This window comes from Zootoca vivipara, chromosome 1 (genome assembly GCF_965207765.1).
Source record: "Zootoca vivipara chromosome 1, rZooViv2.hap1.1, whole genome shotgun sequence".
NCBI classification, from domain to species: domain Eukaryota; kingdom Metazoa; phylum Chordata; class Lepidosauria; order Squamata; family Lacertidae; genus Zootoca; species Zootoca vivipara.
In genome coordinates, this window is record NC_142582.1 from 2,852,808 (window position 1) to 2,865,546 (window position 12,739).

The 12,739-nt window shown below is 42.4% G+C and overlaps 1 protein-coding gene across 4 annotated transcripts in view; it reads right to left on the reverse strand.

Annotated features, from left to right (window-relative positions):
- AGAP1 (ArfGAP with GTPase domain, ankyrin repeat and PH domain 1) overlaps window positions 1–12,739 on the reverse strand; it is a 373,158-nt gene that overhangs the window by 221,157 nt on the left and 139,262 nt on the right. For all 4 annotated transcript variants that reach the window (XM_035139168.3, XM_088666036.1, XM_088666000.1 and 1 more), the window contains 2 exons: window positions 10,960–11,115; window positions 3,248–3,340 (listed from right to left, as the gene is read on the reverse strand). In XM_035139168.3, coding sequence (XP_034995059.3) covers window positions 3,248–3,340; window positions 10,960–11,115 — 249 coding nt within the window. The remainder of the gene's footprint in view (window positions 1–3,247; window positions 3,341–10,959; window positions 11,116–12,739) is intronic.

Genomic DNA, 12,739 nt, shown 5'->3' on the forward strand with positions numbered 1-12,739 from the left:
GTCTTGATGAGGATTTTTAACATCTCTCTGCAAACCGCTTGTGTTCCAACATGTTTGAAAGCGGCCACCATTATCCCAGTCCCAAAGAAAACAGCAATTAACTGCCTAAATGATTATAGACCCATTGCATTAACATCTGTAGTAATGAAATGCTTCGAGAGATTGGGCCTTCAACAACTTAGAACATGTTTTCCACTGGACTTTGATAAACACCAGTTCGCCTAAAGGAGAAATAGGTCAACAGATGATGCCATTGCTACAGCTTTCCACCTTGCAGCGAGTCATCTGGAGAGACCAGGGAATTATGTCAGAATGCTGTTTACTGATTATAGCTCAGCTTTCAATACCATCCTTCTGGACATTCTCATTGAAAGTTAAGGGACCTGGACCTTTCCTCTAACATCTGTGATTGGATTAAAGACTTTCTGAGAGACCAGACACAAAGAGTGAGGATTGGGCCTGTTACATCTACCTCTTTGAAGCTCAGCACTGGCACTCCACGGGGATGTGTGCCAAGTCCATACCTGTATTCGTTGCATATGTATAATTGCATTTCTTCTAACCCATCTACTGCAATTACATGTTTGCTGATGACACCACAACGGGTTTAATTACAGGCGGAAACGAATCTGCGTACAGGGGGGAGGTTCAAAAGGTATCCACATGGTGCTCAGAGAACAATCTGCACCTAAACATTGTCAAGACAAAGGAGATGTTGTTGGACTTTCGGAGGAAGAGAAGGGAGCTAGCCCCGTTGTATATCGGGGTGGGTGGGCTGTGCAGAGAGAGTCTCTTCCTTTAAATTCCTGGGAGTCCATCTTAGTGAAGACCTAACTTGGAAGGTCAATACAGCCCAGGTGGTTAGGAAGCCCAACAGAGACTTAATTTCCTTAGGGTCTTGCGGAAGAACAAGGTTGGAGAGCAACTGATGATTTCCTTCTATCGGTCCACGATAGAAAGTGTGCATTACGGTGTGGTATGCTGGTTTGACAGCCATGGACAGAAAGTCACTACAGAGGGTGGTGAAGACAGCACACGATATCATGGGCTGTCTCCTGAGTCCTAGATGTTATCGGGGGAGACCATTGCCTCAGAAGAGCGAGGAACATTTTCAGGGATGACTCAAACCCTGGTCAGCTGCTTGGCGGGCCGAAAAGGTTCCTCTTGCTGTAGCCACAGTAATTGCCGGGTGGGGCAGGTTCAGGACCCTGGCGGTCCATAGTTTGAGGATGATAGCCATGCTGAAGGACTGTTGGGCCAATCTGAGGACAAAGCTCTTGCCAGGGATGAAAAGAGCAGTGCTTGAATCCCTAATTTTGGGTTTCCCAGTATACTGGGAAAGGGCACTATTCACAACAGAGGCAATCTTGACATAGAAATGTGGCATTTCAGACACTCTTTGTAGGAGACACTGGTGCTGATTTTGGCAACAGTTTCAAACAGCTAACAATAAAACTTTTGTTCCGGTATTTGGGCTATTAGTTGTTCTCTAGTTGGACTTGAAAAATCCTGCAATCTCTAAGCCATACTCAGAATTTAAATCACTACAGTCATACCTCGGTTTACAACCGCCTCGATTTACAACCACCTCGGTTTACAAACACCGCAGACCCATCTGGAACGGATTAATTCACTTCCCATTACTTTCAATGGGAAAGTTCGCTTCTGGTTAAGTACAGACTTCCGGAACTAATTGTGGTTGTAAACCGAGGTGCCACTGTACTACGTATTTTGCAAGCCTGTGGTATTTTGCAAGCCTGAATGTGGTATTCAATAAACCACATTTTTGCGCCCCTAAGGGGAAAATAGAAATATGGGGATTACAAAGCACTTTCTGGCCTTAGTGTGAACACAAGTAACATAGCAACTTTTATCCAGGTGCAACTTCACAGACCCCAATGAAACTTTGAAATTATCCTCCAACACATGAGTTTAGGGGGAGATGGGGGGTGTTTAGCCTTTGATAAATCTTCAACCATTTTCAATATTTTAATTTCCAGTCTTTCCCACATGTGTCTTGAGAAAAATTGAGTCTAAGAAGGCTAATTTGTAAAAACCCTCTACAAAGTATATTCTGAAATACTTTACTATTACCATATTATTATTATTATTATTAAAATAGTTTTTAGTAACAACATTAGTGGCACACAGAAGATTTGCACTTTTCTACTGTCAAGATGCAAAGCCTGTGACCCTACAGAATTTGCTGGACTACAACTCCTATCAGCTGGGCCTGATGGAAGCTGTAGTCCAACAACATGTGGAGGGCCACAAGTTATTACAGGTTAATTTGCCTAAATTATCAAGGAAACATGACAAATGTTTATGAGAAGGCACACTACCTAACTTATTTGCCACAGGAAACTTTCCAAGCAAGTTAATGGGGAGCAAGGGCATTGACTTCAACGGTCAAGTTATCACAGCCAAAAAAATCTCAAAATGCCCAAGTATCATAAATATGTTGAACTGATGTACAGGCCAAAAATTATGAATCCTAAGTTTTGTAACAGACATGCTCTCTCTCTCTCCACACACACACTCAGAGAGAGTGATTACTCAAGTGAACCTGCACTAGTCAAACAAACCAAAACAAATCCTCAATTTCAAATCCTGTAGTGTAACGAGGAAGTTTAATTAAGGCCACATACTATGACTGTAAATGTTCTCCTATATAACAAGGTCTAAATGAAGTTACAATTCTTTCATTAGCAAATTACAAACAAGAGCGCACAGCTGATACACCAGCTATGATTATCACAACTAATTGCCTCGTTGTTGCAAACCAGCCTGGAACAGTGTTCAGATGTCCTTCTGCAATAGCAAATGAGGGCCACATCAGGCTATTTCTGTGATCACAAGGGGCTCTTGTACAGCGATCTGATTTACCCATGTCGACTGGCAGCAAACGGCCCAATCAAAGCCCTCTCTACAAAGGCAGGCTTTGAAGCCAGCTCAGCCTAGAAGCACGCTCCATATGCAGGCCAGCAGACTGCACTTCATTAGGCCTGTTGTCACATTTTCCCTCTTCTTATTCTAATGATCCTATTTTAATACACATAGGAACCTCTCCTAATTGATGTCAAGTGAGTGACTTCAACATTCATCACCACAGTACATCAAACGAATCTTGGCACACAGGCCCAGCATCATGGTGTTTAAGACCTGAGGTGTGTTTCCAACTACAGGAAAACGTGTGTGTGTGCGTAGGCCTGTGTGCATACACGCACACACACACAAAAGGATATACCTGTTTAATTGGGATTGCACGACCGCTTCCAATACTATCTGCTCTGCTCTCCAATCCTTTCTTCTCTTTGTCTGGGTCGCTCGCTTTCCGAGACTGCAAGGCAAAAGCAAAGTTAACAGTGTTATTAATAACACCAATTCACATATTTTCCCATATTCACATTTGAAATTTAAAAAGTTGTTTTAACACACCAGAAGATAGATCAAAAGACGTAATTAAAATATTACCTACATATTAATATTTAAGCTTTTAAATGGCTCAGCAGCATCTCCTGTGAATTCAATACAGACACCAGAAAAGCTAACAGGAAATTGTGTGGCTTTCTACATAGGCAACTCCTTATACAAGTGTATATACTTAATTATCATCTGATGGGATTTTAAAAGGCTATTAACTACTCAGCAGTGTAATTTTATGGATTACCTTCATTGGAATTAAATTTCATTAAATTTCCTCTTTTACTACTTTCGAATGATAGCATCAAAGTCAAACCAACAATGCTTGGAAAACCAAGCTGCTTTGACAAGCATAAAAGTGGCAAATGCTAATCATTCTTTTCTGCATACCTCTCTCACTATAAAGATCAATGGATAAGATACAATAAAGCTTTCCTTAATAAACAAAAGGCTACTGTATCTTAGTTGCGGGTAATTTAAAACAGAACAAAAACAAAACGCAAGTACTATCTATTTTAAAGCATTTCATGGGGTAAGAATCATCCTGCTTGCTTTTACACAGCTGTGAAACAAATACACACAATCTTATTTAAATAGAACTTCCTACCCTCCTCCTTTATTGTGAGATAAGTAAATCTACATGTGACAGATTTATTTTATTATGAGCAAGACCTAAAAGTCATCCCCCTTAATAACTACGCTGACAAGTGACAACTTCACTCCATTACTTTTCAGTGGGAACATTACTCACGCAATATTGAAAATGGGGAAACATTTTCATGTGCTTTTCAAATCATAGATGATATATGAAGTGAACATACTGGTGATGTCCAGTGCCACAACGGAATGCTAATAAAAACCAAGTGATGTGAAATCATGCTGCTTATCTACAATGCATTACAGAGTTGTCTAAAACGTTTAAATTTGGAATGCAAATTAAAATAAGGATATCAGTCACAACTACTTTGTATTTTAAGGAATGGATGAAGAAAACTAAAATTTCAGACCACAGAATTTCAAAGAATAACCATCATGGAATTAAATGGGTGAGTGAAAATCAAAAAATGTATATTTCAGGGAACAGGAGAAGTATACAGTCATACCTCGGTTTAAGTACGCTTCAGTTTGAGTACTTTTACTTTAAGTACTCCGCGGACCTGTCTGGAACGGATGAATCCACTTTCTACCGTATTACTTTCAATGGGAAAGTTTGCTTCAGGTTAAGTATGCTTCAGGTTAAGTACAGACTTCCGGAACCAATTGTGTACTTAAACCGAGGTACCACTGTACAGTGTTTTTATATAAGTTCATACTATTTAGGTGGCCTAAAAGGGGGTTGCTTGCATTCTCCCACCCTGACTCACTTGTACGGCTAGCCATGTAGAGTCGGTACGGGGAGCACGTGGTCCTTCAGGATTGCTGGATTGCAACTTCCCACATCCCTTACTGTGTTGACCATTCTGTCTGGGACAGATCATGGTTGGAGTCCAACACCATGTCGTGAACCTCATACTCCCTGTTGCGGAGTTATGGCCTCAGTAAAAGCCATGGAGTTTACCACACCCTCAAGTACATGCCAAAGTCCCCACTTCTCTCAAGTTCGGGAGCAGGCTAAGTTTTTCCTCCACACTTGCATGCTTCTCACATTTTTTCCTCAGTCCTTCTGGATCTCCTTCCCTAAATCCATAATAGTTGGCTAGGAACAACTCCTGTTTGTACATATTTCGCTGAGGAATTTTGCTTGTGAACCACTTTAAATATTTTAACAGAAATATGTTTTATTATTTTAAAAATAAAATTAGTCCCCCAAATATCTGCTTTAGCCTGCTCTAGATTTCTCCAACTCCGTATATCTTACTTAGCCCACTTTCAAGATATTTTAGCACTTTTAAAATATCTATTCTACTAATAGATTCTGTAATTTCACATATTTGAGGGCAAGTAGATTCCCCTACCCCTGATTTTAACTACATATGGCTCACATTCAAAACCAGGAAATAGGTATGAATACATTCTTAATGGACTACTGCTACTTTTTATTTTTTTAAAAAACTGGGAAAGAACAGCCAGATGGGTGGGGTATAAATAATAATAATAAATAATAATAATAGTTTGATCTAGAGACACAACCATACCATACCCATATAATGAGATGCAGAAATCCATTGCTCAGTGAAGCGAAATTTTCATTAAAATGACCTGCGCTTTTTAAAAACTAAACAAATAAGCCTTACTTTGAGATGGGTACTCATTTGGCTTACAGTAAATATTATTTATCTTCCAAGGGTAATTAAGATTAGGTGGCTTGGTCTACAATGACCTATATCTGCGTACTTTGAACAATAGACCTAAAAAAAATACCTTATATCATAAAAAGCTGTGCAGAAATTATATTTCTTCACAGAAATCAAACTACTGATTATATAGCCACAATAATATGTGGGATTTCTTGTGTATTATAAAACTAATTTCACAAAATATGATTAACCTTGCAGCTGCTCAGACTGAGTTGCTCCTTCAGTCCACAAAAGTGTGTCATGCAACAATCTGAGCATCTGGAAAAGAAGTTTTAGTCTTAGAAAGTTTTATTCATTACAGAATTGGCCACTGCTATCATCCTTTAATTCAAGTGAAAGAATATGAAATACAGTATCATTTCTGATGAACACTAATGTATCAGCATCCTTGTAGAAGCAATATTATTTAAAATCATTTTTTTGTAAGTTTCTATCTAATTTCTAGCATATTTGTTATTTTGTTATGGGGCACTTGCAACACAGCATAATCTAACATGGATTTTCTATGTGGAGAATGCCCTCTGTAAATGAAACTAACAACTAGTTAATATTATCATTTTTACATTATCTGATCAATCATGATGTGTTTCTCTTCTTGGAACTAAAAAAAATCCCATTTTCAATTTTATAGTTCTATGTAAAAATATCAGAGCATCCAATTATTTCTGCAGTACTGTATTTAAAATAAACCAGAGAAGCGGACATGGAGCAATGGATTCAAACTACAAGAAAGAAGATTCCACCTAAACATTAGGAAGAACTTCCTGACAGTAAGAGCTGTTGAACAGTGGATTTTGGTGCCAAGGAGTGTGATGGAGTCTCCTTCTTTGAAGGTCTTTAAGCAGAGGCTTGACAGACATCTGTCAGGAATGCTTTGGTGGTGTTTCCTGCTTGGCAGGGGGTTGGACTGGATGGCTCTTGTGGTCTCTTCCAACTCTATGATTCTAAGTAAATATTCCTTGTATATTCCTTGTGGTGCTGTGGGTTAAACCACAGAGCCTAGGGCTTGCTGATCAGAAGGTCGGCAGTTCGAATCCCTGCAACGGGGTGAGCTCCCGTTGCTCGGTCCCAGCTCCTGCCCACCTAGCAGTTCGAAAGCACATCAAAGTGCAAGTAGATAAATAGGGACTGCTCCGGCGGGAAGGTAAACGGCGTTTCCGTGCGCTGCTCTGGTTCACCAGAAGCGGCTTAGTCATGCTGGCCACATGACCTGGAAGCTGTCTGCGGACAAACGCTGGCTCCCTCGGCCTATAGAGCGAGATGAGCGCCGCACCCCCAGAGTCGGACACGACTGGACCTGATGGTCAGGGGCCCCTTTACCTTTACCTTTTTATATTCCTTGTGACAAACCTTATGTATGGGCTGGATCTAGAAATGCCCCTGCATGAAAAGAGGCTCCCACTAGCAGAAGGAATGGCAAACCAGAGGCGACAGTCCCCAGTGTGCCCTTCCCCTGGCAACATCTCCCAGCCCTCCTGGGGGCTCCGGTGACAGTGGGGAAATGGGAGACAATGGCCGTCCCAGCTTCTTCCAGCAGAGCTTTCCCTGTCTGGAACAGTGCTCTTGGGAAGACAGTGCTCTTGGGAAGACTAGATACAACTCTGTGTGCTTGACCCTTCCATTTGAATCCATTGCCTTCAATATCAAAATATGCACATCCTCACATCAGGATCCTAAACAAAATATGAGCAGAAGGAAAAGCTGTAATTTCTGCGTTCAAATCCAAATGGTCTTTCTAGAGACCATTTCAAGTTCTCCTGTACTACATTCTGTTCCTTGACTGACACTGACATCTAGTGGAGGAAGACATTATCTAACAATCTCACAACACAGCAGAGTCACATCATCACCATTAAGCTAATGTGCGCACATTCCAGTACATTCCACTTTTCTTAGAAAGCCCAACATTGTAGTATTTATTAATTCATTAAAAATATTCATCTCCCACCCTATATCCATCGATCTTAGGTCAGGGCACATATTCTATAAAACAGCAGTGAATATAAAAACATAAAATCACAATCAACGTCAAAACCAACTGTTTATTTGTTAGCTTTATTTCTAACCCACCTTTTGTCCAGACTGACCACAGGACAGTTTACAGTAACAATCCATGATATACAACAACTCATAAAATTAAACAAAATCTACAACAAGAAATTCTAAAATTAGAATTAAACTAAAATATACAGCAGACTATTAGGCGGATCCCATTCCAAGCTATAATTAGCACAACTCAAACACCAGCACATACAATTTGTCACCAAAAATAATACCACCTTGGTGCCTGTAGAAATTATGAGGGGAGGGGGCTATAGCAGAAAAGGCCGTCTGCTGCTGCATCCTCGCATAAGGTATAGCTCCCAAAGAGGAGCCACTGGGTCAGTCCTGGCCATAAGGAGCAAACGAAATAAGTTCATTGCTGAAGTGTTTAAGATCCTTAAGTCTTTATTACTATACTACTTAAAGGAAACTATACTACTTAAAGGAATGGACACAGTATGAAAAAGCAATTCAAGATAAGCTCAAAACTTATTTTCTTTATTCGAAACTCCACACCAATTTTCAATGGAAGGGCTCAAGGCTTCTTCCAAGTGAAAAAATCCATTAAACCATAATCAACCAACAACAACCAACCTACAAAAAGCAGCAGACAGTTAACCACAAACGAGTCAATAAACAAATCACAAACAGCAGCATAGCAAGTAACTCAAAAGCTTATCAAAAAGAAAATGTTTCTGGCAAATCAGCCAAGCAAACCAACTAGGACAGAGTTCCACATTCTGGGCACCACAGCAGAAAAGGCTCTCTAACCTAACCCTGCCCACTGTACCTGAAATGTGCAATCTGTTACCTCCGAGGATGTGGACAGGCTGCTTCGACGAGTGAAACCAACCACCTGTCTCCTTGATCCTTGCCCATCCTGGCTTATAAAAGCTAGCCAGGAAGGGCTGGGCGATGGGCTTCGCGGGTTGGTAAATGCTTCTCTCCATGAAGGAGCCTTCCCAGACCCGCTGAAAGAGGCGGTTATTAAACCGCTTCTTAAAAAACCATCGTTAGATCCGGCCAATATGGCCAACTATCGCCCAGTCTCAAATCTTCCATTCTTGGGCAAGGTGATTGAGCGAGTGGTTGCTGAACAACTTCAGGCACGCCTGGAAGAAGCGGACCATTTGGATCCCTTCCAGTCAGGATTCAGGCCTCACCATGGGACTGAAACTGCCTTGGTCGCACTGGTCGATGATCTCCGGCGGGCTAGGGACAAAGGTAAGAGCTGTTTCCTTGTTCTGCTGGATCTCTCAGCGGCTTTTGACACCATTGACCATAACATCCTTCTGGATCGTCTAGAGGGTTTGGGAGCTGGGGGCACTGTCATGCAGTGGTTCCGCTCCTTCCTCCTGGGCCGTGTTCAGAAAGTGGTGGTGGGGGATGAGTGTTCAGACCCCTGGGCTCTCACTTGTGGGGTGCCTCAGGGTTCTGTCCTCTCCCCCATGCTTTTTAACATCTATATGCAGCCGCTGGGAGAGATCATCAGGGGGTTTGGGCTGGGTGTCCATCAGTATGCTGATGATACCCAGCTCTACCTCTCTTTTAAATCAGAACCAGTGAAGGCGGTGAAGGTCCTGTGTGAGTGCTTGGAGGCGGTTGGAGGATGGATGGCGGCTAACAGATTGAGATTGAATCCTGACAAGACAGAAGTACTGTTTGTTGGGGACAGGAGGCGGGCGGGTGTGGAGGACTCCCTGGTCCTGAATGGGGTAACTGTGCCCCTGAAAGACCAGGTGCGCAGCCTGGGAGTCATCTTAGACTCACAGCTGTCCATGGAGGCACAGGTCAACTCTGTGTCCAAGACAGCTGTTTATCAGCTCCATCTGGTACGCAGGCTGAGTCCCTACCTGCCCACTGACTGTCTCTCCAGAGTGGTGCATGCTCTAGTTATCTCTCGCTTGGACTACTGCAATGCGCTCTACGTGGGGCTACCTTTGAAGGTGACCCGGAAACTACAACTAATCCAGAATGCGGCAGCTAGACTGGTGACTGGGAGCGGCCGCCGAGACCACATAACACTGAAAGACCTACATTGGCTCCCAGTACGTTTCCGAGCACAATTCAAAGTGTTGGTGTTGACCTTTAAAGCCCTAAACGGCCTCGGTCCGGTATACCTGAAGGAGCGTCTCCACCCCCATCGTTCTGCCCGGACACTGAGGTCCAGCTCCGAGGGCCTTCTGGCGGTTCCCTCACTACGAGAAGCCAAGTTACAGGGAACCAGGCAGAGGGCCTTCTCGGTAGTGGCACCCACCCTGTGGAATGCCCTCCCACTAGAGGTCAAAGAGAACAACAATTACCAGACCTTTAGAAGGCATCTCAAGGCAGCCCTGTTTAGGGAAGCTTTTAATGTTTGATGGATTTCTGTATTTTAATGTTTGATGGATCTCTGTATTTTAGAATTTCTGTTTTGTTGGAAGCCGCCCAGAGTGGCTGGGGGAACCCGGCCAGATGGGCGGGGTATAAATAATAAATTATTATTATTATTATTATTATGGAGCACAAGGACAGCAAGGGCATCTATGCCTGCATGAAGAGGCCTCGGGGGGGGGGGGTGCCATGGTAAAAAAGATGACTGGACGTGCAGCAGGGGGCCTGTTGGCTCCTGCCTGGGAAAGCAGACGAGTGGAATCAGGAGCAGGACAGCAGTATTCATGCCTTGCTTTTGGTTTCCTAGTCAGGCAAGCATTCAATTAGTCATCCTGAAAGTCAAAGTTTGTACTACAGAAGAGAGAGCATTTTGAGCAACCCTTCACTATTCCTGGGAAGCCTAATGCCTCTGAACCCTATCCATAGCTTATCCATGCCCCTACTTCAAGAGCTAAGTTCTCTATTGTTCCGCTAAAGAATCAAAACCAGGGGTCAGCAAACTTTTCCAGCAGGGGGCCAGTCCACTGTCCCTCAGACCTTGTGGGGGGCCGGACTATATTTTGGGGAAAAAAATATGAACGAATTCCTATGCCCCCACAAATAACCCAGAGATGCATTTTAAATAAAAGGACATTCTACTCATGTAAAAACATGCTGATTCCTGGACTGTCCGCAGGAGGTGATTGGGCCGCATCTGGCCCCCGGGCCTGACCCCTGATCAAAACAAATGCCTAGTTGGTCAGCATAGATAACACTACAGAAGTAAATCAAGGAGCAATGATGAATTAACATAGACAAGCATTCTGTCTCCTGGTTCACTTACCGTAAAAAGGTTGGACCGGCGCTTGGACTGTTTACGAACAGGAGTTGGAGTATTTGTGGTAGGTGGAACATCAATCCGCAGCTCCTTCTGGCTGGTGCTTGGAGTAGATGGGACAGAGGAGGAATAATCACTTAAACTCCCTCCTCCGTTACTGGTCTGCAATGATTAAAATCCATTTTACAGGAAGAAAGCCAATTGCTACTTCACAAGTTTAATTTCATCTTTAGCAGGCAGAGTAGGTTTAAAAAAATAAAAAAAAAATTATCACAATCTCTCTTACTCTTGGAACTTAACTGGAAGAGAAAATTGGAATACAGTGGTACCTCGGGTTACAGACGCTTCAGGTTACAAATGCTTCAGGTTACAGACTCCGCTAACCCAGAAATAGTACCTCAGGTTAAGAATTGCAAAGATAACCCCTCTTTTCTATTAGATGAATATTATCCACATTGTTCCTGATGTATAGCACTATACTGTATACCATTTACAAATCAGTCATTTGTCCAAAATTTGTGGTGCTATGTCTATAGTGGATTGGAGCTTAGGTCACAGAATCCTAGAACTCGTAGCCAGTTTGCACTGGAAATGGAGTGGGGTGAGTATAGAGGATTTCAAACCCAACTGAGCAATCTCAAGTAAAAAAAAAAGAACACTAATAAAATTTAGCATTTCTTGATCATTCAGCATATCACCCATATATGATTCTTTAGATGAAGGAAAAACCAACATTCTAGGTGGCTTCAACTAAGGGACCAATCCAAAGATGACCAAAGTTGTTACAAAATTTGTTCTGCTGTCAAGCTGATCTTAATTCATAGGATTGTTCAACAGAATCTATTTCAGAGTTCCATTTATCTAGAAATGGCCCTCTTTCCTTTCCTAAAGAAGCTGCAGGATTTTTTCCCTTTGCAAGGTAAGCTCAGCAACTTTGAGCTGGTCCTAAAAAATGGAGCTTTCCCCCTTTGCAAAAAAAGCTGCACAACTGAGCTGTTCCACCCAAAAATGGGGCTTTCCCCATTTGCAAAAAAGCTGCACAACTTTGAGCTGATCCCAAAAAAATCAGGGCTTTCCCCCTTTCCTCCTCTAAAAATTAGGTGTGTCTTTTGGTCAGGTGCGTCTTATGGAGGGAAAAATACGGTAGTTTAGGGATGGCACCTCCTCTTACATTATCAGGAAGCATCCTTTTGCCAATGACACCCTGGGGAAGGGATTTCCTGCAGCTCTGAATCTGGAAACACCCTTGAACTCAAGCAGAATAGATATAAGGCTAACTAAGAAAATATCAGGCGGCTAGGACAGGGGGATGAGAAAGTAATTCACACAACTATTAGCATTAAAAAGGTAAAAGCAATATGGAAAGGAAAGATTTGAATCTAGAGGATTCAAATATTTGAGCTTAAAAACTGCCCAGAAGCAAAGTCCATGAGATTTGGGGAAAGCAGATCATACAACAGAACTGTTGAGATGTAAAAACTCCACTTTTCCTTCTCTTCAGTGGTACCGTGTTTCCCCTTTTTTAAGACGTAGTCATTATATAAGCCATAGCAGGATTTCTAAGCAATTGCGCGATACAAGCCATACCCCGAAAATAAGACATACTGATAGACCCTTCACCCACTAGCAATAACCCCCCTCCTGCCAGCCAACTCCCCCCTTAAAAATCTCTCCCCATTTTGCTGTCGCTCCACAGACACGTATTTCCTTTAAAAGCTTGTAAAAATGCACCGAACAGCCGTAGCTGCTGGCTGCCGAAGCCTTGTGATTTCTCTTCCCCGTTTCT